Genomic DNA, 20,492 nt, shown 5'->3' with positions numbered 1-20,492 from the left:
GAGACGGGCACAACAAGCAATCGCGAACATCAAACTCACAATACATTACAGTCCTTATAAAAAGGATGTGCCGTGTCATATATTATTTTGTGGTTTTCCACCTCCAATATAAACCTCTCCTCGTCCATGTTCGCTGGTGTCTAAACCGTGAATGAGCACATGGCCCGGCGACGCCCACGTCACGTTTTGCTGAAAAACTTGCGAAATAGGAGCTGGCGAGTATTTTATTCTGAAAGGTAACCGGAAATTTATTTTGAAACTGCCTCGGTCTTCCTGTCCCGCTCGATGTGTTTTGTGCTAGCTTGCCATTTGCCGGAGGCCTACCGCTGCGGCGTCCGGCAAAAATAGAAAATAGGCTATCCTTGCGGAAGGCTTGCGGCACGCCGCAGGCCTTCCGCAGTCGACACGCAACGCACCAGCAAGCGGTGTAAACTGCACCATTCGAATGAATGGAATCTAATTGCTTGCGTCGCCGGACCGCACTGCAACCGCACCGCAACCGCATCCAGTGAAAACCCGGGGTGAGTGTTCCAACTTCCTGTTTAGATACAGTATATATATATATATATATATATATATATATATATGTAAAAAAAAAAAAATACTTGAACTTGAATGTATTCCAATTGAATGCTGATTCAAAATGCACACAATAAGATGAATACATATATAAATAAATAATATTTATATTCTCCATAAAACATGCAATAACCAATCACAGCGAACGCAGATGGATTTGATATGATATTTAATAGCATGTTGATATACTGCAAAGACAGTTCAAGAGAGGAATTCAACTGCGGGAAGTGATGGCTCATTTCTCTCACGCTCCCTTGTTTCTTTTTTTTTTTTTTGGTAAATGAAATGTAAGTTCCCTAATATGTTGTCATCATGTTATTGATGAAGCAGTGCACTTGTATATATGGGAGAGCCCTTTGGTCAGTGTCCTGTCGTAGGTGAAATTCAGCCACTCGTGGGACTCCCTAAATGCTACATTAGTTGCCATGGTAACGTCCCGTACACGCACACACATATAAAGCATCTCCCAAGAAAACAAAACGGTTAAAGAGGGGAGAACAGAACCTGACATTTACCTATTGTAGAGGCCACTCCACTTGAATGGGGCATAATCCAATATATTATTATTATTTTTATTTATTTTTTTACATGACAAAAATGTGCCCCTTTATTTCCTGTTCATGTGCTCACACACTTAATTCTATCATGCACCAAAACATACTTGGTGATAACATGCAAAACAAACTAAACAATAGGACCAAAAACTTTCTTTGTTTTTCAAGCCAATAAAAATAAAAATGAATAAAAATAAGTGCTTGTTCAGGGGTGTTTTTCCTAACTTATTCTTGCCATTTGATACAACTGTGATGTGTTTGTCATGTTAAAATTTCTGGAAATCACAAAAATAGCTGCAAGAATGCTGAAATGATCTCAATGCATGAAGCATGATTTGCAAATTTCTCTTTTGAGAACACAGTTGTCTCTTCTTTTTTTTTTTACAGTCCATGTGATATCTGTGAATAAATGAGGCGCGCAAAGTTCACAAGATCAATCTGCTTGGTGGCTGTCAGCTGACTGGACGAGTCTGTTAGCTAAAGATCACTTGGGTATTTTTTTTTTCTTTTATATATATAATGCATAAAAGATGAGGACCAGGGCATCGTGTGACCCATTTCAGTGTGAAGGTCATGTGATTATTAAGAGGCTGTTTGTCCTTTGTAACATCTTTGGGATGTGATATTTACAATCCACGCTCAGGGAAAAAGAGAGATCAGATAATACCCGGGACCGGTTATCGTGATCAGCATTTTCTGGCTCGACAAGCTGTTGTTTATTCATTTTTTTCTTGCTTTTTGGGGATAAATGTCAGGCTATAAAGATAAGCAGCAGATACGAGAAGACAAAAGACATGGAAAGTGGGTGGCGAACACGCACAAAGGCTTCAAAAAATAAACGAGGAAATTCGAGATTCCCTGAAAAAAGCGAAGAAGCGTCATCGTCCCCTCGAAGAGAAACATGGCGGCCACAGTGCGTCTCAATTTGAAAGTCTTTAGAATATAAGCAGTCCACTTCCTGGAGAAGCAAAAAAAAAAAAAAAAAAAAGCCAGCGTGGGAGCGAAGTGTCCAGCCACCCATGGTGAAAAAATGTTTGCAAGTCGTTCGTTCCCGCTTCTTTTTTGGCACAACAGTCGCAGGTGAGGAGATTTCCGCTCTTTGTCCATCCACAATTTAAAAAGGTTTTGAAAATCAAGTCAAATATTATGTATACACGACATTTCTTGCTTCGTTTTCAAATCTTATTTTCCTAAATATATATTAAGTATATATTTTTTTAAATTCTTCTGATGATCTTTCATCTGTATGTACATTGTGTACTGTTAAATTGAGGGAGAGGGATTAAATCAATTCTATTTACACCATGCTCCGAGAGCCACTAGGGGTCCGGTGAAGGCTGAGGCGGGGGTCCGGAGGGATGTACTGGTGCGGGTGGTTGTACGGCGGCGGCGGCGGGGGGAGCGGGGGTTGGTGGCCGTCTCCGCCGCTGCTTTGCGAGGCGTCGGGCGAGCGCAGCGGCGTGGACGTGGCCGACTGGCTCAGCTGGTAATACTGGTAGTAGTGGTGCGGGTGATAGTGTGGGGAAAAGTTCGGGTGTGGGTGGGGGGGCGCGTGGCTGAGGAAGGCCTCCATGCGGGCGTGGCCGCCGTTGTCCAGCATGATGACCTTGACGATCTGCTGACACTGGATGAGCGCCTCGGGCCGCAGGTCGGCCACGCTGGCGGCGGACTGGGGGCGTGGCCGGCGGGGGGCCGGGGTGGTGCTGCCTCGCCCCGGGTGCAAGAGCAGCTCCCCCCCGTGGTTAAGAAGACCCGCGCTCTCGGGACTGCTGCTGAGCTGGTACGTCTGAAGCCTGTTGTGAATTGACACCTAGTTTAGAAAACAGCCAAGAGAACAGCATCAAATGTTATCAAGCTGGTTCCTCCGCTACGATCAGTCATGCCCTCTTCATTCTTTTTTTTTCAGGTGAAGGTGGTGGTGAAGTCATAACACACACACGCACACACGTGAGGGGGCTTGGTGTAGTCCTCCGAGGATGCTGGAAACAGTGATGGGAGTTGTGCGTGAGGGGAGGGGGAGTGAGCCCGGTGGTTCCAAAGGGGACACTGAGGGCACCTGTATCGCCCTTCCAAACCACTGTGTGGCACTATGGGAGGTGGAGGGGGGGAGCCAACACGAGGATACTCGGGGGGGGAGGGATCGGGTAGAGGGAGCCAGAACATGTACGGTTGGTAGAAGAGGAAGGGAAGCACACAAGACGTCTAACAAGCAACAGGGCACGATGCACAAGTCACATTATTTTCTGCTCTATTTTTCTCTCCTGCATGTGTAGCTCGTCTGTTTACTCCCAAGTAGGGGTTGAACCTCCCTTGCGCCACAGATCATTTTCACGTAACATTACGAAGAATAAAGTTTGTAGTTAGCACCAAGTTGTTGTCTGTGCAAAGATGAAGTGTCAGTTCGCGCCACTGCTCTCATTGCTGTTTCACCAACCTGAAGTCCCGCTAGCCCAGTGCTTCTCAATTATTTTCTCATGCCCCCCCAATAAGAAGAAAACATCTCGGCCCCAACCACGCCACTATAAATAGTATCATTTGTCTATGAAATTGTTATAAGCACACCTCTGCATAACACGTATAAGAGAATAAAAAAAGAAATAAATAAGGACCAACTTACAATTTACAGCATCTGAAATTCAAAAATAAAAATAAATCCTTCATTAAACTATAAAAAAAATTTGACTGACCATGCCAAACCATATGATACGGAAAAATAAAATTACATAAAATCAATAAATAATAATGCATTCAAACTGATCACCAACATTAAGCCAGGAGCACAATATTTAAAAAAAACAAAAAAAAAGCTTTAACCTGCAAAACAAAAATATAAAATAATTTGTGCTGATTTTTTTTTTTTTGCACATGCTCACTATTTGAGAAGCACTCCGCGAGCGTCAATCGGAATTGCCGAAGCAAGCGAGGCTAACCGCTATCCTCATTCACGTTCCTCTTACTTTCACACTCTAGGATGCGTGTTGACATGAAAACTGTGTAGCTTTGTTGGTCAGACATTTAGTTGCTAGTTCAAAGTGTTAAACGTCAATGAGTCAAAAGTCGATTCTTCAACTAGTCGACAAACTGGTTCAACCCCTACTTTTTAAAACTATCTTCAGAACAAGAACAGAGAGAATATTACTATTCACTTGTCGTCAAAAGTTTTACGTGTGATGTCACTTCCGGTCCCGCTCCTTCACTTCTGGTCTAAGTCCCGCCCCCTCCCGCCTATCCTAACATCTTGTCAAATGATGACTTCACGTCCGGCCCCACTCCTTTTACCCAAATATGGGCATGTTTCCTATGACATCATACTTCCGGCCCCCCCCCCCCCCCCCCCCCCCTTATGCCCACATATGGACTTCCTATGACATCATATTTCTTGCAGCTTTAAACAAGTTGGGACATGTCCTAGCAATGAAGGTTATGGAGTGCCCCATGCCCAAATATGGCTTTCCTGTGACATCACACATCTGGTGGTGGAGAACAAGTCGGGACATTGTTCTAGCAATGAAGGTCATTGAGCTCATTGTGATCCCAGGGCGGGACAGGAAGTGAGGTCATCCTTTGGCAAGAGGCCAAAAGAGGTGAGAGGGGGCGGGACTTAGACCAGAAGTGACATCACACGGTCAACATTTTGACGAGAAGTGGATAGTAATATTCTTCTAAGGACCCTCTCCATATTCAGTAGATGTTCCTGGTAGTGTGCCGCCAATCTTAGAGCGTCCATTCCAAGATGGTTGAGGTAGTCCTTTGACAGCATCCCAATCGTCCGCTTCATGATTTTGAGTGATTCTGACACAATAGGTGTGTCCAATATTGGATTTGCAGGCAGTCCTTTTCTGGTTTCCAGGGCCGGTTAATGATCTCAGCAACTTGTGGTGGCTCCTCGTCAGTTATTGATCCGTCAGGGTAATAACTCTCAAGATATTTATTGCTGCTTAATCTTCTATTATATTAGTCTACGAGTTTGTTCAAAGTGAATGGCTGTCGTTTGGATTACGTGTCAGGTGGACAGCCGCTATTACTTTCCAAGCTGCTTTGAATGACTCCTTCACAAGTCTGTTTATGTTCTCTTTTTCCGTCACTTTGTTAACAAACAAGACGACTGTCCGTCTCATCACGTCGCGTCAACATCGCCGAGCAGCTGTTAGGTGACTTTGCACGACAACTTCTACGATTGCGGACGGATGAAAGGATGGAGACTGAAGAGCTGCACTCAGCACTGCGGCGAGGGACCAACCCCCCCCCCCCACGATTCCCCTTCCTCTCCTCTCCCGGACGAATGCGCTTTGACAGCTTACGTTTCATTCCCACCAGCCGTTGACATTTGCTGCAGCCCTTGTGTGTAAGGACAAGAGGACAATCTCCCACAACGAGAATCATTTGAAATCTCAAATGGCAGGTAATTCAAATTACAGGGTTGAAATCAATGCCAGAAAAAAAAAAAAAAAGCTCAATATCTAATTAAGCCACCAGGAAGACGGCCGGCGGAGTTGCATTCAATGTCAACTTGAGGCTGCGTGTGTGTCCTTTGCCTCCGGGGGGCGCTGGCGCAGAGATGCGGGACATCAAAAGGTCATCCTGTGGCTGCAAAGCCTCCTGGGTAATGTAGTTGAGATGGCTTCTTGTTTGGATGAGTGGAAAAGGAGGATCCAAATGAATTTGTTGTTTTTTTTCCCACCCTATTTGATCCTGTTTACTCCTCACTACGCTAGCTTGAGCACTTACCTGTCGTAGGGGACGTGGCCTTGTCGTTAAGCACTCACCTCCACGGCATTTTGTCCACTTCTGTCATCCACCTCTTGGTTTCCTGTAGCCACATTGTTAGATTAAGACCCTGATATGTTGTGCAGTTCCCAGTCTTGAATGAGCCAAGACACATATATTACATTAGAACAACTGCAAGGCACACTAGCAAACAAAACATCACAAAAAAAACAGGTTTTACAAATAAAGTTTTAGGAAAAATAGCACTCTACAGATAAAGGGTGTTATAGCACCACCACATCGATGCTAGACAGGCCTTATATGGCATTTTGCCTTGAGTGTTAGCATCAAGCTAAAATGCTCTTTTCCCTTTTGGAATAACTGGTGTAGCGCTGCCTCAAATTATCTACCTGGCGTGCCGACGTGCTTTCCCCGCAGCTCCAGTTGCGTGCCGTTGTTGATCGGTTGCGTCTTGGCACCCTGCTGTTTTTCCAGCTCCCCTGAAGTGAGGGAGAGAGAGAGCATAAGACACGCACCGCCGCCCTCCTCCTCATCATCATCATCATCATCATCATCGTCACGGTGGCATTACACAGGCGTCGACATGCACCTCCCCCGTCGTTGGCTTACAACGTGGCTTTTCATCGCGGTAATTAAATGCCACGGTTGATGGTAATTGCACATCGGCGCCAATCACGCTAACTATGTACTACTGTTGCTTGGCTTCAATTTTCCATAAAATGACTCTTATCTCATTTAATCCCAAAAACGTGTAAAAACGTTTTTTAATACTTTCTCCTTCCCTCCCAATAACGTGTTTACACGTATATATATATATATATATATATATATATATATATATATATATATATATATATATATATATATATATATATATATATATATATATATATAAAATGCAAGAGGATACAGAAGGTTTTGATGCATCTTCTGACATGAAGAGGTGGTTTAAAGCAATGGTAGTTGTAAAATAAAAATAAAAATAAAAAAAAAAACGGCCAGCATGTGGCAGCAGAGTATACGAGATCAGCCAAGGCCATGTTGCAACAAGCTCTTTTCGTAAGTGTTTTCACCAGGAATGTGACTATTGATGAAACTTAGCTATATTCTTATACTAATAGCTGAAAAACAGAAAAACATATTTTTCCCCCTTTTTTTCCAGATGAAAGAAGAAACTAATCTTTCTTTTCTCATATTTTTATAGCATTAGAGCACAATTTGTGGGCCTTGCAAAATCAGTCGAAATCTTCAGTGAAAATGGCTGGGAGTGAATGAGTTTTAAAGTAGTGGGGGGGTCTTACACTCAATGCGTATCTGCTCCATCTCCGAAACCTCGGCGATGGACTCCTTCAGGTCCTCCACAAACTTGAGCAGCTCTTCGGCGCTTTGTGCGCAGAAGTTGAGCACTTGCTTCTTGTCGGAGCCGAACGGCGACAGGATGGTGATGCCGTGAGGGTAGTCTGATGGGGGGAGGAAATTGTCCAATTCAAAGCAAAGTCCAGTTAAGTGTGGTCCAAAACGCAGATACGGTGACTCACATTCATTCTCAAATAAGTGGAACTGCATGCCGAGAAGGCCCAATGCTTTGCAGAACGTGTAGGCCGCAGAACTCTTCTTCTTTGGACAAAGCTTTAATATCTATGGATGAACAGCAAAAAGCAAAAAAAAAAAAATGTTACTTTAAGGAAAACTATCTGTTGCTTTTTAAAGTGTATTTAAATACAGAAAATTTATTTGTTTGCCTTCTGATTGGACAAATATTAAAAGTCACATAATATTGAAACATGATTCCAACAAAAAATGATGGAAACAAATGTTTTCAATTTAAATGTATTTAATGAACTTGTTAAATAATGAATTCTAAATAATATAATCCAAAATATTTGCATTGTACACAAAAATGTGCATTTTTTTTAAAATGCGTTTGATCAAATAATGTTTAGAACTAATTGAAGTATGAATAATACAATTAAAAAATAAGACTAATTTTTGTTCGATAATAAAAAAGTAAAAAAGAAAATTAATAAATGTAAAGTATATAACTATATAAAATATAGCTAACAAATTGGTTATGATTTTAATTTTTACTTGTTTTTTTATTTGTATCTTTTAGACATTCAAAACTTTATTTATGTTTTTAGCTCGAATTAAAAGAATTAGGTTTCAGGATATTGCACCAGCTTTGTTCCCCTCTGAAATGCAATCATTGTGACTTTGCGGTGACATTCCTCCCACTTTTCAGATACGAGCAGTAAATGTCTCACGAGGATTCATCCAACTGCGAACTTTTCATGAAAAGTAAAAAGAATTCAGCCCAAAATGTGCCTTTTAACCTTTTTTCCCCGCAGCCACCAATTAAGCGGACACTACTTTTGTCCTCCCCTTTGTGTGGGATCAGCATTTTGCATAATGACGGCTGCTGAACGATAACCCGCGACGTGACTCCTAATGAGAATAATAATTATGCCCGACACGAAGTCTTTGATTGGTGCCGTGGCCCGAGTCAAAGACTTTTTCCCTGCCGCACCTTCCGGCATCTCTGCGGCGAGGGTTGAGGGGAGACAGATCTTTCCTGCTCTACTTTATTAGAAGAAACACGCAGAGATGTCACAACAGCATAAGAAGCTTTAACGCACACACTCGACGCGAGGGGGAGGTTGAAACTGTCATTCGTCGTGTGAAATGTGGCGGAGCGGAAGTCAGACGTGTTTTTTTAAAGTTACCACAATGAGATCGTTGAAGAGGAAGACTTCTCGCTGGTGCGCCGCCTGCTTCTGGGCCTTGTTGACGTCAGTCACCTCAAAGAGACGACTGCAGCACACCAGTCGTCTGTGAGGCACCGACAGCACCTGCGGACACGTTCAGGCAAAACTAATCAATCCCCGAACACTACCGAAGAGGCTTAAAAAGGAGATTGGCTCATTTTCTGCCACTTGGCAGACATTCATTTTTCTTTAGGGGAAAAAAACCACAAGTCATTTCAGGTTTCTGGATGGTTTTAAAAACTTTGTTTTCCCCACAACATGTTCTCATAGTAAAACAATAATTAGCAGGATTATGTAGATTGGTGACATGCTGGGCAAGGAAGATGTTTTGATGAGGATCTCATTTATTTTCATCATTACAACAATATCTCTGCCCCTAAAGCGGAAGTCGTCTCCTAATGAACAACAAACACTTTATTTGAAACAGTTTGGCCTTCGAGGAAGTCTCCGCAGAATAAATAATCACTAGCGTTGCTATAGCAACACTTAAAAGTTGATAGAACCTTGCAGGCCGTTGCCCCCAAATTTTGCAATGCACCAGTGACGATTGAATTTTATTTTGTAACCATTTAAAGTACTTGGAGCTCCCGGCGTTCATTTCAAATCATACCAGCGAATTGCAGAGTTTAAACATTTGATGACGCTTATACGAAGATACATAAAGACGATAGGAGGCAGCGTCTTCTTCTTGCTCTAATCGGATCATGTCGATTGTGGGCCGCGCGGGTCCCGTCACAGTGCTCGATTAAACGGGGTCATGTAAAGGTTTATCACAACAGCGGCTTGGCTGCACAAAATTGCCTTGGTCTCCAATCACATCCTTGGATAAAAAGGAAGAAATGGAAGCGCTGTCACAAGCACAGCCGGCTCTCATTTGTGATCAGATCAGTATGTACGCCCGGCATTTCCACTTTTCATTTTCCGCCGCCACCCCTGCGGATAATTTGCACAACCTTCTGCTTGTCACCGCGGGGGCCGCGCACATTTCCTGCTCGCCTCCTTTTTCATTTCAGCTTGTGTCAGAAGAGGCACGTAATGACATCATTAGCATGAAACCCGTGTCACGTCCTGACAGTGTTATTATGAACTTCGATGACCCCCCCTTGAGTTTGCCCTAAATGGACAGACAAATGTATTTATGGAGCACCAAATATTTGAGATGGAGTGAGGACTTAGTTTTAATCAAGTCTTAAAATATTCATACCCGCCAAACTTGCATAATGGAGAAAGCCATTACAGTGAACCCCCATTTATACGCCATCAGCAGTTCGTGTAAATTCACGATACGGAGACCATATCAGTCTTCCAAATGCTTTAAACATAAAACTTATTAAAGCACACTAGCCTAATCTAACTCTTGCGCTTGCTTCAAGCAACCTATTTGTCACTTCCAGTTGAAGTTTACTTTAAAACTGACGCAAAAAAACAAACAAACGTGTTTTTGAAACCAAAATTCTCAACCAAACCATATTAATTCCTAAGTTACTGTCAAGGTTTTCCTTGCCGGGAGGCAGGTGAACAAGGGTTATGTAAATAAACTGCACAATGCAGCCACTCCACAAAAAAAAAAAAAAGTTATTTTCCTTTTGCCTTTTGTGGAGCTGAGAGCTCCTTGTCACTTCCTGATCCATCATTTGGGACTCTGACTACGCTCCTTCTGTCATCCGATGGCGACCCATCCATCACTGACACAGTTGCAGGCGGAGGGGAGGGTGCCAGGCAAAAACACAGGAGGGCAGACTTAGATGGCAGCAATCCAAGTCTGAATGTCATTGAGAAAGTCGACAGGAGATGAGCCAGAGTAACTTTGTTGAATGTGAAGAACAACAGGGTCCAGTTCAGAACATTTTGATTTGATTTTAAAAGTCTTTCAAAACTTTTCACCTAAAATGTCCGAGAAGCGTTCCGGCACGAAGACGGATGGTGCTGGCGTAACGAGTTCGGAGTACTCATTGCCTTCTAATGGATAACAAATGTGCTCCGCTAACACTACTTAAGCTAGGTGATAGTGATAAGGCTTTGAATAATGACTGACTTGGCATGGAGAGTGCGTGAGTGTCAGCGCTTGTGATAAATCGTCATCCGGTTGTTGTCCAAGAAATGAGGCATAGAGCATGGTGGGGATAAGAGGAAGGAATTTTGTCTCCTCACCGTTTTCATGCCCACGATGGACTGCTCCACCTTGGACACGTAGGTGACGTGGTCCTCGTTGGAGCGCAGCTCCCTCATCTGTATTCTCTCGTAGATGCCAACGACCATGTCGCGGGGGATGTCCGCACCGTCGTCCACGCCTGGGAAGAAAACGGGGGCACATAAAAGGGGAAAAAAAACAACAACAAAAAACATACTGTTGGTGCATTTACTGTCAATCCCATACAAGATGATTATTGCTTACTTTACTAGAAAGACTAGACCCACAGCCATTTTCACAGAAGCAATTCCCTTCACTCCCGGCTGCTTTTTGACATATTTTGCAAGGCCCACAGAATATTGTATTCTATTGCTATAGAAACATGGAACCTACCAAAAGAAAGATTAAAGTCTCTTCTTTCATCAGGAAAAAAAAAAACAATCTGTTTCCGTTTTGCAACAGTTAGCATTAGAATGTAACTAAGTTTCATCATTATTCACAAATCCATTTAGAATTGCAAGTAATTGAGCTTTTTTTCAACAATGGTCCTGGTTGATCTCCTTAACTCTGCTGCCACCTGCGGGCCGTTTGTGTAATAACTACCATTTCTTCAACCATTCTTTGCAGTTGAGAGACTGCCTCAAAGCCTTCTTTTCTGTATGCTCTAGCATCAAAACAAAAAACGTATAAATACGTCTTTGGGACACAAAACATTTAAAATAGAACGTATTTGTACGTTTTTGGGAGCAAATGAGTTAAGGATTGTAAAGTGACATACCATGGATATGAGTGTTGTTAATCATGCCAAAATTCTTATTATTATTATTTTTTAAACCAACTAAAATGAGGCTTCAAAATCATTAGAAATCAAGCCCTTCCCTCCACTCTCAAACACTGTGGGCGTGTTCGCAACCACGCACTGCTGAGCTGTCATCTATCAATCAAATACCACTACGACAACCTGGAAAAACGGGTATAGTGGCTTTTCCACACCACAACAACAAGGCACTCTAAAGCGACCACATCAGCATGAAGCCATTGTTCACACGCTGGCTGTCACGTGGCACTTTAAGAAAAAAAAAAAACCTCTCTCCTCGCACTTCCGTCTTTCTCTGCGTGCGCTCATGACTGACGATGAGGCACTCTCAAGTTCGGGGTAAAGGCATATCTGGCTAGCAAACTTTACGTTGTGATTCTAGTGCTCTGATGAGGAAAAGCATGAAAATCAGTTTAAACGTTAAACCATTTTTTTTTCGCTCATTATTTGGACAAAAATTAAGCCTGTAAAGAAAATAGGAGAAACAATGCTCTTTCCCCACACCTGTCCTTTATTCAACCTCTGCTGTCTCCATTTAATGATGACATGAGGTCACGGGAGTGGAGGTTAATAACAGAGTGAAGGGTTCACACCTGAACGCCGCATTGGTCAAAATGTTGCGATACTCCCCGCTCACCACTCGATATGGTTTCTAAAAGCGAAATCCGAAGTATGAAATAACCACCAATCACTGGTTAATAAACAGTAATGCGGGGGCAAAAAAAAAAAAAGTTTTTTGTAATACACTTTTATGCAAGATTAAAATTAATCAGATTAGTCGATTAATCGATTAAAAAAATCGATGTGTTAATTCATTCTAAAATAGTGACAACACTAGCCCGGATAAATTATGTCAGCCTCCTAACTGTGACAAATACTCAACCGAGGTTGGAGAAATTAATAACAAGGCCGGTTGATGGAGAGATGACGCAAAAAACGTCAAAGACAAATAGACCAGCTGGGCCGGCGTGACATATTTTCATTTGCGTAAGATGCCCGGATTGATTTTCCGGCTTTGATCTAATGAGCATCGACCTCCCGCGGGCCTGATTGATTGATTGCATACCTCGGAGGTTGCGTATGAAGTCCTCCAGCAGCATCTTGCGGTCGGGTTTGATGTTGGGGCTGTACATGTCGGTGTTGAGCAGAATGATGGCGAAAGCCAGGATGAAGATGGTGTCAGGGTTGTGGAACTGCTGCACCACTTCGGGGTTGCACATACAGTAGCGCTGGCTGCAAGGGAGCATGAATAGACAGACAGCATGACAATCTGGACAAAAGCCCCGGCAGCCAATCAAGACGCAGACTGGCTAACCACGTGCAAATTAAAAGTTAGCCGCTAACCTGAGCCAGCATTCACTCCCAAAAATGTATGTACATGATTTTTTTGATTTTTTTATACAAGAGCATACTTAAGACTGAGATGCAGTTTCTGCCACGAAGAGGTGGCTTAAAGCAATGGCAGTTATTACAAAAAAGATCGGCCAGCAGGTGGCAGCAGAGTATAAGAGATCAGCCAGGGCCATGTTGCAACAAGTTCTTTTTGCCAATGTTTTCACCAGGAATGTGAATATTAATTAAACTTAGCTATAATCTAATGTGAATTGCTGCAAAACGGAAACAGATACAAATATACTTTTTTTCCTCATGAAAGAAGAGACTCTAATCTTTCATTTGGTGGATTTCATGTTTTTACAGCAATAGAGCACAATATTCTATGGGCCTTGCAATATCAGTCAAAATCCAGTACAACAGCCGGGAGCGAAGGGGGTTGCTTTACTGCAAATGGTTGGGTGCGAATGAGTTAATCTTATTTGCTGACTCCCATGTGATTCAAAAGGCCTGAACGCAACTTTTAAAGCCACACACACTCAAAGTCATACATATAGTGTGGCACATGAGAATGGTGAAAGCGATTCAACAATAATAGTGCTAGCACCTCACAAGCACATTTTGTTGTTAAATAACGCTAAATTAAATTTGGTCTGATTACCCAATAGACACAACAATAAATTCTAAAAAAAAAAAAAAAAAAAAAAAAAAAAAATAGACAATAGCTGCAGCCCTACTTAGGTTTCCCTTTTTTGAGTATTTGTACATATGCAATTATATTTTGCTGTTGCATGAAGATTAAGTGTAAACAGCAAACAGAACGACAACAAATAACACATAATAATACTTTTTCAGTAGCCCAAGTAGGAATGCATTGCACAAAATTCACACAATTAGCGCGATACATAATTAGAGTGAATGCTCAACTCGGCTCCAAAATTGCACTATAAGAAGAAGAAGAAGAAAAAAAGCATTAAACAGATGCATTATACACTATTAGAAAACCGTTGAAGCAGATGAAAGCTAGTATGGATTTATTGCTTTAATTTGACTTAGTGTGATGCTAAAGTATTCCTCTCTGTGGCTTTTGAAACCAATTTGTCCTACCGGTGTGAACGCATCATGCATCACAAAGCACTCCACTGGGTCTTCAGCTGTAGTTAAACATGCAGAAGCTTTTCTGTATACTATGTGCACACCGGGAGAGCATAAACGTGCACCACAACCAAATATAGTCGCTGTGTTGTAAGAAAGGGCCCAGTTGAAAACATTGTGTGTGTGCATGCCCAGTGGACAGGGATTATTTCAGTCAAATGCATAAAGTATGAACACTCCCCAGCTCCGGTATAAATAATACAACAGTACAACGGTGTATGAGCAATCAGACAGTAAGAAAAGAAGAAAATGTGTGTGCGTAGTGTTCTAGTTAATTTGAGCAGTCATCGTTTGCACACGGAGGTTGTGGCAACATTTTTACGCGCCTGTTGAGCTACGTGAACTCGCTGTGGGACTTACTTGCTTGTACTGGCATTCGGCAAATACACGTGACTAATAGTTTTTCCATAAGTGTGTGCCTTGTAACGTGGCACAAAAATTATATTTACTAGTTGTTTTTTTAATGATCTGTTATTGACTGCGATTGGCTGGCAACTAGTTCAGGGTGTACCTCGCCAGATGGGATAGGCTCCAGCACCCCCCGCGACCCTTGTGAGGAGCTGGCGGATAAGAAAATGCATGGATGGATATCTGGTATTGAGTTAATGTCTGTTAGCTCAATGCTAACACAACATGGAAAACATAGAGAGGCTAATGAATAGGATGGCATCAAGGGTGCAGTGTTATAATCATTCAAGCAAAGAAGATTTGAACACAAACAGTGGCGCAACAGGCAGGTAATACAACACTCACAGGCACATATTATTTATCTTCAGCGAAGAACGGCTAACATTATTTCAGCTCACAATGTCCACTGAATCGAATCAGTCATTACTGTCTTTTTAGAAAGGATATTATTATAGAGTTATTTCAAATATTATTTAAATGATTTAATTTGTAGGGTAGCATCTTAATGGGCCATTGACTTCAACGGGGAAAAAATTATTTGAAATCCAAATTGTTCTATTCTAGCAATCCAGACAGTTTTAATTGCATTGATTTGCAGTACCCAAAAACCATTAGTTAGTCCCTGGCGCCACCCGGTGGTTAATGGGTGTAAACACATTCACACCCTAATTTTTGATTTCCCCCGTGCGTTGACTTGCAACTGAACGGATTGAAGCGGAAATCACGGGAAATGCATTATAACACACGGTGTTTACAGTGCATCAAAAATTAGCAATTCTAATGGGAGTCTATAGCGCCAAATATTGGATTCAGTGCATGATAATGGTGTTTTATTTAGCTTCACAAAAAATGGAAAAAATGATTTGAAATCCAAATGTTTTGAGTTTCAAGCGTGGTCACAGAATAAATTAAACTTGTATCTCAATACAGTTGGAGTTATGCAAATACACAATGTATACATGAGCAGAAGGCGCCATTTTGCTCATTCATTTTGTCCACTGACGCAGCAAACAACGAGGCTGCTGCTGCTGCTTCTCATGCCCACCACCATATTTGGGAGATGCGTCGATGTCCCATCCCCCCCCCCCCCCACCCCCACTTGTTTTGGAAGGAGCTTCTGATCTCAGCAGGGGGTAAGAGAGAGGGTTGGGGGGGGGGGGGGCGACATGAAGAGCCAGTGGATGTTACGCAACGCTGGTTATTTATAAATCCTCCACCCTCTTTTGTTTGTGTGCCCTTTTCAATCCTTTCCCACCCCCCCTCAGGTTAATTCCGCTCTCACGCCTCTGCTCGAACACGCAGATGCCCGGGCATTGCCGGTGCCAAGGTCTCAAGCCGCACTTGTTGTTTACCTCCTTGTCGTGCACCTCGGGCAACTGTGACAGGTGGCTGTTCAGCCCAGAGACGGCAGACAGCGTCAAGTCGTGTTTATTTTGCGACGGTGATGGCGAGCAATGGGAAGATCCATCGCACATTTGCAAGCCTCACATTGGCGAGGCTCTTTTTCTTCAGTTTCTGATGCAAAAAACGTAATTAACCCCTTCAGACCCAGAGATGATTGCAGTGGACATGACCTGTTAGCATATTCACGTGTCTAAACCAGGGGTGTCCAAACTTTTTCATTTTAGGGCCACATACAGAAAATCAGAAGGACGCAAGGGCCACATAATATTATGAAGAGAAATTGGGTTTAGTCCTAAAAGTTGTACAAATAATTTATTTGCGCAATTGCATATTTAGAAAATTGTTACAGTACATAAACCAATTTATTTGTAATATGGCAGTAGGGTTATTATAGTTTTTGAATTTTTTAGTTAGTTTATATTTCATTTTGAGTTTTGTTTTTTAAATTTAGTTATTTTTAATTAGTTTTCAGGCTGGTTCTGTTAGTTTTTATTAGTTTTAGTTCCTTAATAAATGATTTAGCTTAGTTTCAGTATTAGTTTTAGTTAAAAAAAAAAAAATGTATTACTTGTGCGCAATTTTTAAAAAACACCATGGGAGCGATGTCATCTGAAGATTCTTTTCTATTGGCTGCTGCTAGATGACGTCACTTCTGTGTGACATACTTTCAATCGTCATTATTCTGGTTTTTATCAAAATAAATTACTAAAAATCACATTTGAAATTATCCCCAAAGGCTAATGCATTAATATTTACCAAAGACTAAAACGAAGAATGTTTGCTATAATTATAGTTAGTTTTAGTCAGTTTTGTAAACGTAAAATGTAGTTTGTTAGTTTTCGTTTTTTAAAAAGCATTTTCATTTTTATTTTATTTCATTACCAAAATTGTTTTTTTAATTTTAGTTTGTTATTTCACAAAAACACAAAAACAATTGGATCGAAAATAATACGAATTAGGTCCCCCCAAAAAAGGGTTGACCCAACTTTTTAGGCTACATGAATAACCCAAAAAGCTGGGTCGGCAATTTTGAATAACACAAAAAAAAAAAAAAAAAAAAAAAAAAGTACATATATTTTCTACAACTATTTTATGGGTTATTCATTTTACCTTTTTTAAACCCATCTTTTTGTGCCTCATCTGTGTCTTGGACCTAACTGTCACAGTTCATGCTTTACTAGACCAACAGTTTATGTTCTTGTCTGGCATTTGTGCACTGAAAAAAAAAACTCACCGACAGAACCAAGCAAGACAAAGACAAAAAAGATTCACGTCCTAACCAAAGAATGCTGGGAAAAATGTACAATCCAATTTCTAATTACCTGAAAGCCTCGATGAGACGTTCCACCTTCTGGGCTTCGCCCTGGACACGAATGTGGGCCTGGAATTTCCTCAGCGCGTCGTCCAGCTCCATACCCGAGAAATCCATCTCGTCCACCACGCAGCTGTTGAGGTAGCGTTAGGTAAGTGGAGCCAAACGTAATAAGCGTGCATGAGCGCAACGGGATCGATGAGCCCGCGGGATGCAGACTGAAGATAAGCGCTCTCTCTAATTCACCACGGCGAACACTCGCACGCAGGCGAGGAGGGATGGAGGAGGATCAAGATGCAGCTGGCAACCAAACATGTGGAAATCTCCCCGAGCGGAAAATACTCCTCACACCTGACAACTAAATCTTAATTACCTTCATTAAAAAAAGAAAAAGTTAGTGACATGAGTTCACAGGAAGCTGGATACAAATTGGTTCAGGTGAAATGAGGTTTGGAAGTAAGTTTTAATGGACTTTACAACTCATTTATTTTTTTCTTGTGCTTTATTAAACCATCATGTACGTATGTATTTTAAATTAATTTGTTCAGGTTGTTGTATTTCACTCATTCACTCCCAACCATTTTCACTGACGCAACCCCCTTCGCTCTGGGCTGTTTTACTGGATTTTGACTGATTTTGCAAGGCCCACAGAATATTGTGTTTTATTGCTATAAAAACATGGAACCTACTAAAAGAATGATTAGTCTTTTCTTTCATCAGGAAAAAAATAGATATATTTTTATCTGTTTATCCTTAGAATATAGCCAAGGTCAATCATTATTCACCAATCTGTTTAAAGCAGTGGGGAAAAGAGCTTGTTGCAACATGGCTGTGGTTGATCTCTTATACTCTGCTGCAACCTGCTGGCTGTTTTTTTGTAATAACTATCATTGCTTTAAGTCACCTCTTCAGTTGAGAGGATGCATCAAAGCGTTCTGTATGCTTCAGCATAGGAAAACAAGAAAAAACAAAACGTATACATGTTTTTGAAAAAACGTATAAATACGTTTTTGAGAACATGGCAATATTTAAAATAGAACATTTTTATACGTTTTTGGGAGCAAATGAGTTAAGTATTTTTATATTTTTAACAGTGAATTGCAAGTTAATTATCTTTTCTTTTTTTTTTAAAGTTTTTATACATCTCATTTTGTCACTTGCTGTTTGACTTTTTTTTTTTTTAAATTCCCTGTCTATTTTTTTAACGGTTAATTTCTTCTAAAATTATATTTTCAGTTTATTAATTTCAAAAACTACATAGTTTTTATGATAGTTGAGAGTTTTACGTCACTCCTCCTTTACATATCATCAGACAGGACTCACTGCAGCTGCCCCCCCACACACACATCCGGAAAATGTCGCTAATGCACATCGTCACAAGGCAGCGCGCAGCTGTCGGGCCTTAAAAAGGTACGTTTTTACGAAGCTGGCAGGCAGGCACAGCAACGCATAAAAAGCAACACGGCGCCAGATGGAAGCGAATTTTGAGTTGACAACCGCGGGGCTGGAAACAGACAGGAATCTTACTGCTCGACATCCATCAATGGAACGAGCCCTGCGGGCCAAATCCATGACCACAATTTGGCTTAATTGACTTTGCGACGTTTTTATGCACGTGGTTTATGCTTAAGGAAACGTGCGCAGAATGAAGCATCACCGACACGCCGCAGGGGACACATTAGAGGTCAGACCCACTCTCGCCGGACACGACATTAGGTACAACAACACTCGCGTGAAAACGAATTATCCACGACCTTGCCGATATTAAAAGTGTGCTCAGCAAAAGACAAATTGGCCATTAGGAACGTTGCATTGTGACGAACAAAAAAACTGTGAAGGATGAGCATCTTCTGTCCTCTTTCCACTGATTTCAACAAAATGAATTGATGTATCACCATGTCAAAGACGATGCGAAAATGAGCCGGCAACGAATAAAAAAAGTGGTCATTTAAATGCAAATGTTTGCTTGCGTGAGATTTACATCCGCGAGGCAACGGAGACGAGCTCATACGAGGCGACCACTCACTCGAGGACGTCCCTGTTGAAGGGCTTCTTGTTGTTGCCCAGAAACTCGCCGATCATCTGCCGACTCAGACCCTTCCTCTGGAGCAGGAAGTGGGCCACGCCGATGGGCGTGTCCGGGATGAAGCCACGCGAGATCAGGAACTGGAGGCCCTTGTCGGGATTCCTGGTCAAGACGAAGAAGATGAAGACATGTCTTAGCTTGGTGCGTCATCATTTTTATGACCATAGAATAGAAGCTCATCAGTAGCATTGTAGCATAGGATAGCATAGCATAGCATAGAATAGCATAAAAGAAACAACTGTTTCGAAACTATGTGTAGTGAATCTTACTGTACTTTTAGGGTCTACTTACATTATGACAGTGTTTCTCATTATGCAGTATCTAGCATTACTTGTGGTACGTGGACAGTACTATACATTTTTAACATATGGTTTCGTTTTTTGAACTGCATTAGTTTGAGTCAGTTGCTGGACAGATAAATGTCTTATACAAGTAAAAGTAAGCTCATGGGTCTTCTTTGCCTGAAGACTTCCGTACATTTCCCCGCCACTCTTATGAGGTGCTCCCCCTAGCGGCCCGCCAAGTAATTGCTCAATAAGTAATGAACAATTGAGCCGTTATAGTGGCTGTATATTAACAACAAATATCGCGATACGCGCGTAGGCGTATCGATAATCTATCGGGAGACAAAGTATCACGATTTATCGCGATATATCGTCGCACTCCTACTGTTAATAACTGGTCACATGAATCAAAAGGAAAATATAAATTGCGCAAGCTGTCTCTTGTCGAAACATTTTGCTGTTAATTTCTCTAGTGAGAAATGGTGGTTAGCATTAGCAACTAGCCACAGGAATGAAAATCAAGACTTCATATTCTTACTTGGCTTTTAGATCATGTTACTCCTTAAAATTGAGGTCAGATGGTAAAAATTCCCAGTGTCTACTGTATTTAGTCGAGGAGAGATGCTCCAGGGAGATAAACACGTAAAAAATGTTCCCCTCCCTCTGTGTTCTCCTTTTACATAACAGCGTGCCTGCCCCTGCTAATGGGTTTAGCAAGGTGAGGATAGATGGTCAGAGGGGGAGGACCACGACCAGACAGAGCAGATGTGAGCAAATGGCAGCATGAGCGAGCCGGCAGTCCAACGGCTCCGAAAGCATCTGCTCGCCCACTCTCCTGATGGCTGACGTGTCGCTGAACACATTTGGCAGATTACTTGATGTTTTCCTAACACGCGCGCCCATCCCACACGTTGATTATCATTTGTGACAGCAAATG

General features: G+C 41.8%; 1 protein-coding gene across 9 annotated transcripts in view; it reads right to left on the bottom strand.

Annotated features, from left to right (window-relative positions):
- The window catches only part of iqsec3a (IQ motif and Sec7 domain ArfGEF 3a), a 71,590-nt gene that overhangs the window by 17,551 nt on the left and 33,547 nt on the right, over nucleotides 1–20,492 (bottom strand). For 6 of the 9 annotated variants that reach the window (XM_077500710.1, XM_077500715.1, XM_077500714.1 and 3 more), the window contains 10 exons: nucleotides 19,212–19,373; nucleotides 17,196–17,318; nucleotides 12,641–12,807; nucleotides 10,778–10,917; nucleotides 8,585–8,710; nucleotides 7,400–7,499; nucleotides 7,163–7,321; nucleotides 6,251–6,340; nucleotides 5,900–5,943; nucleotides 732–2,943 (listed from right to left, as the gene is read on the bottom strand). In XM_077500710.1, the coding sequence (XP_077356836.1) occupies nucleotides 2,431–2,943; nucleotides 5,900–5,943; nucleotides 6,251–6,340; nucleotides 7,163–7,321; nucleotides 7,400–7,499; nucleotides 8,585–8,710; nucleotides 10,778–10,917; nucleotides 12,641–12,807; nucleotides 17,196–17,318; nucleotides 19,212–19,373 (1,624 nt within the window). In that variant the 3' untranslated portion in view covers nucleotides 732–2,430. Of the gene's footprint in view, nucleotides 1–731; nucleotides 2,944–5,899; nucleotides 5,944–6,250; nucleotides 6,341–7,162; nucleotides 7,322–7,399; nucleotides 7,500–8,584; nucleotides 8,711–10,777; nucleotides 10,918–12,640; nucleotides 12,808–17,195; nucleotides 17,319–19,211; nucleotides 19,374–20,492 lie in introns of those variants that run through there. The other 3 variants (XR_013279140.1, XR_013279141.1, XM_077500712.1) reach the window with 2 other exon arrangements.

This window comes from Festucalex cinctus, chromosome 16, assembly GCF_051991245.1.
Source record: "Festucalex cinctus isolate MCC-2025b chromosome 16, RoL_Fcin_1.0, whole genome shotgun sequence".
In the NCBI taxonomy this organism is placed as follows: domain Eukaryota; kingdom Metazoa; phylum Chordata; class Actinopteri; order Syngnathiformes; family Syngnathidae; genus Festucalex; species Festucalex cinctus.
This window is presented reverse-complemented; position numbering and strand designations above follow the sequence as displayed.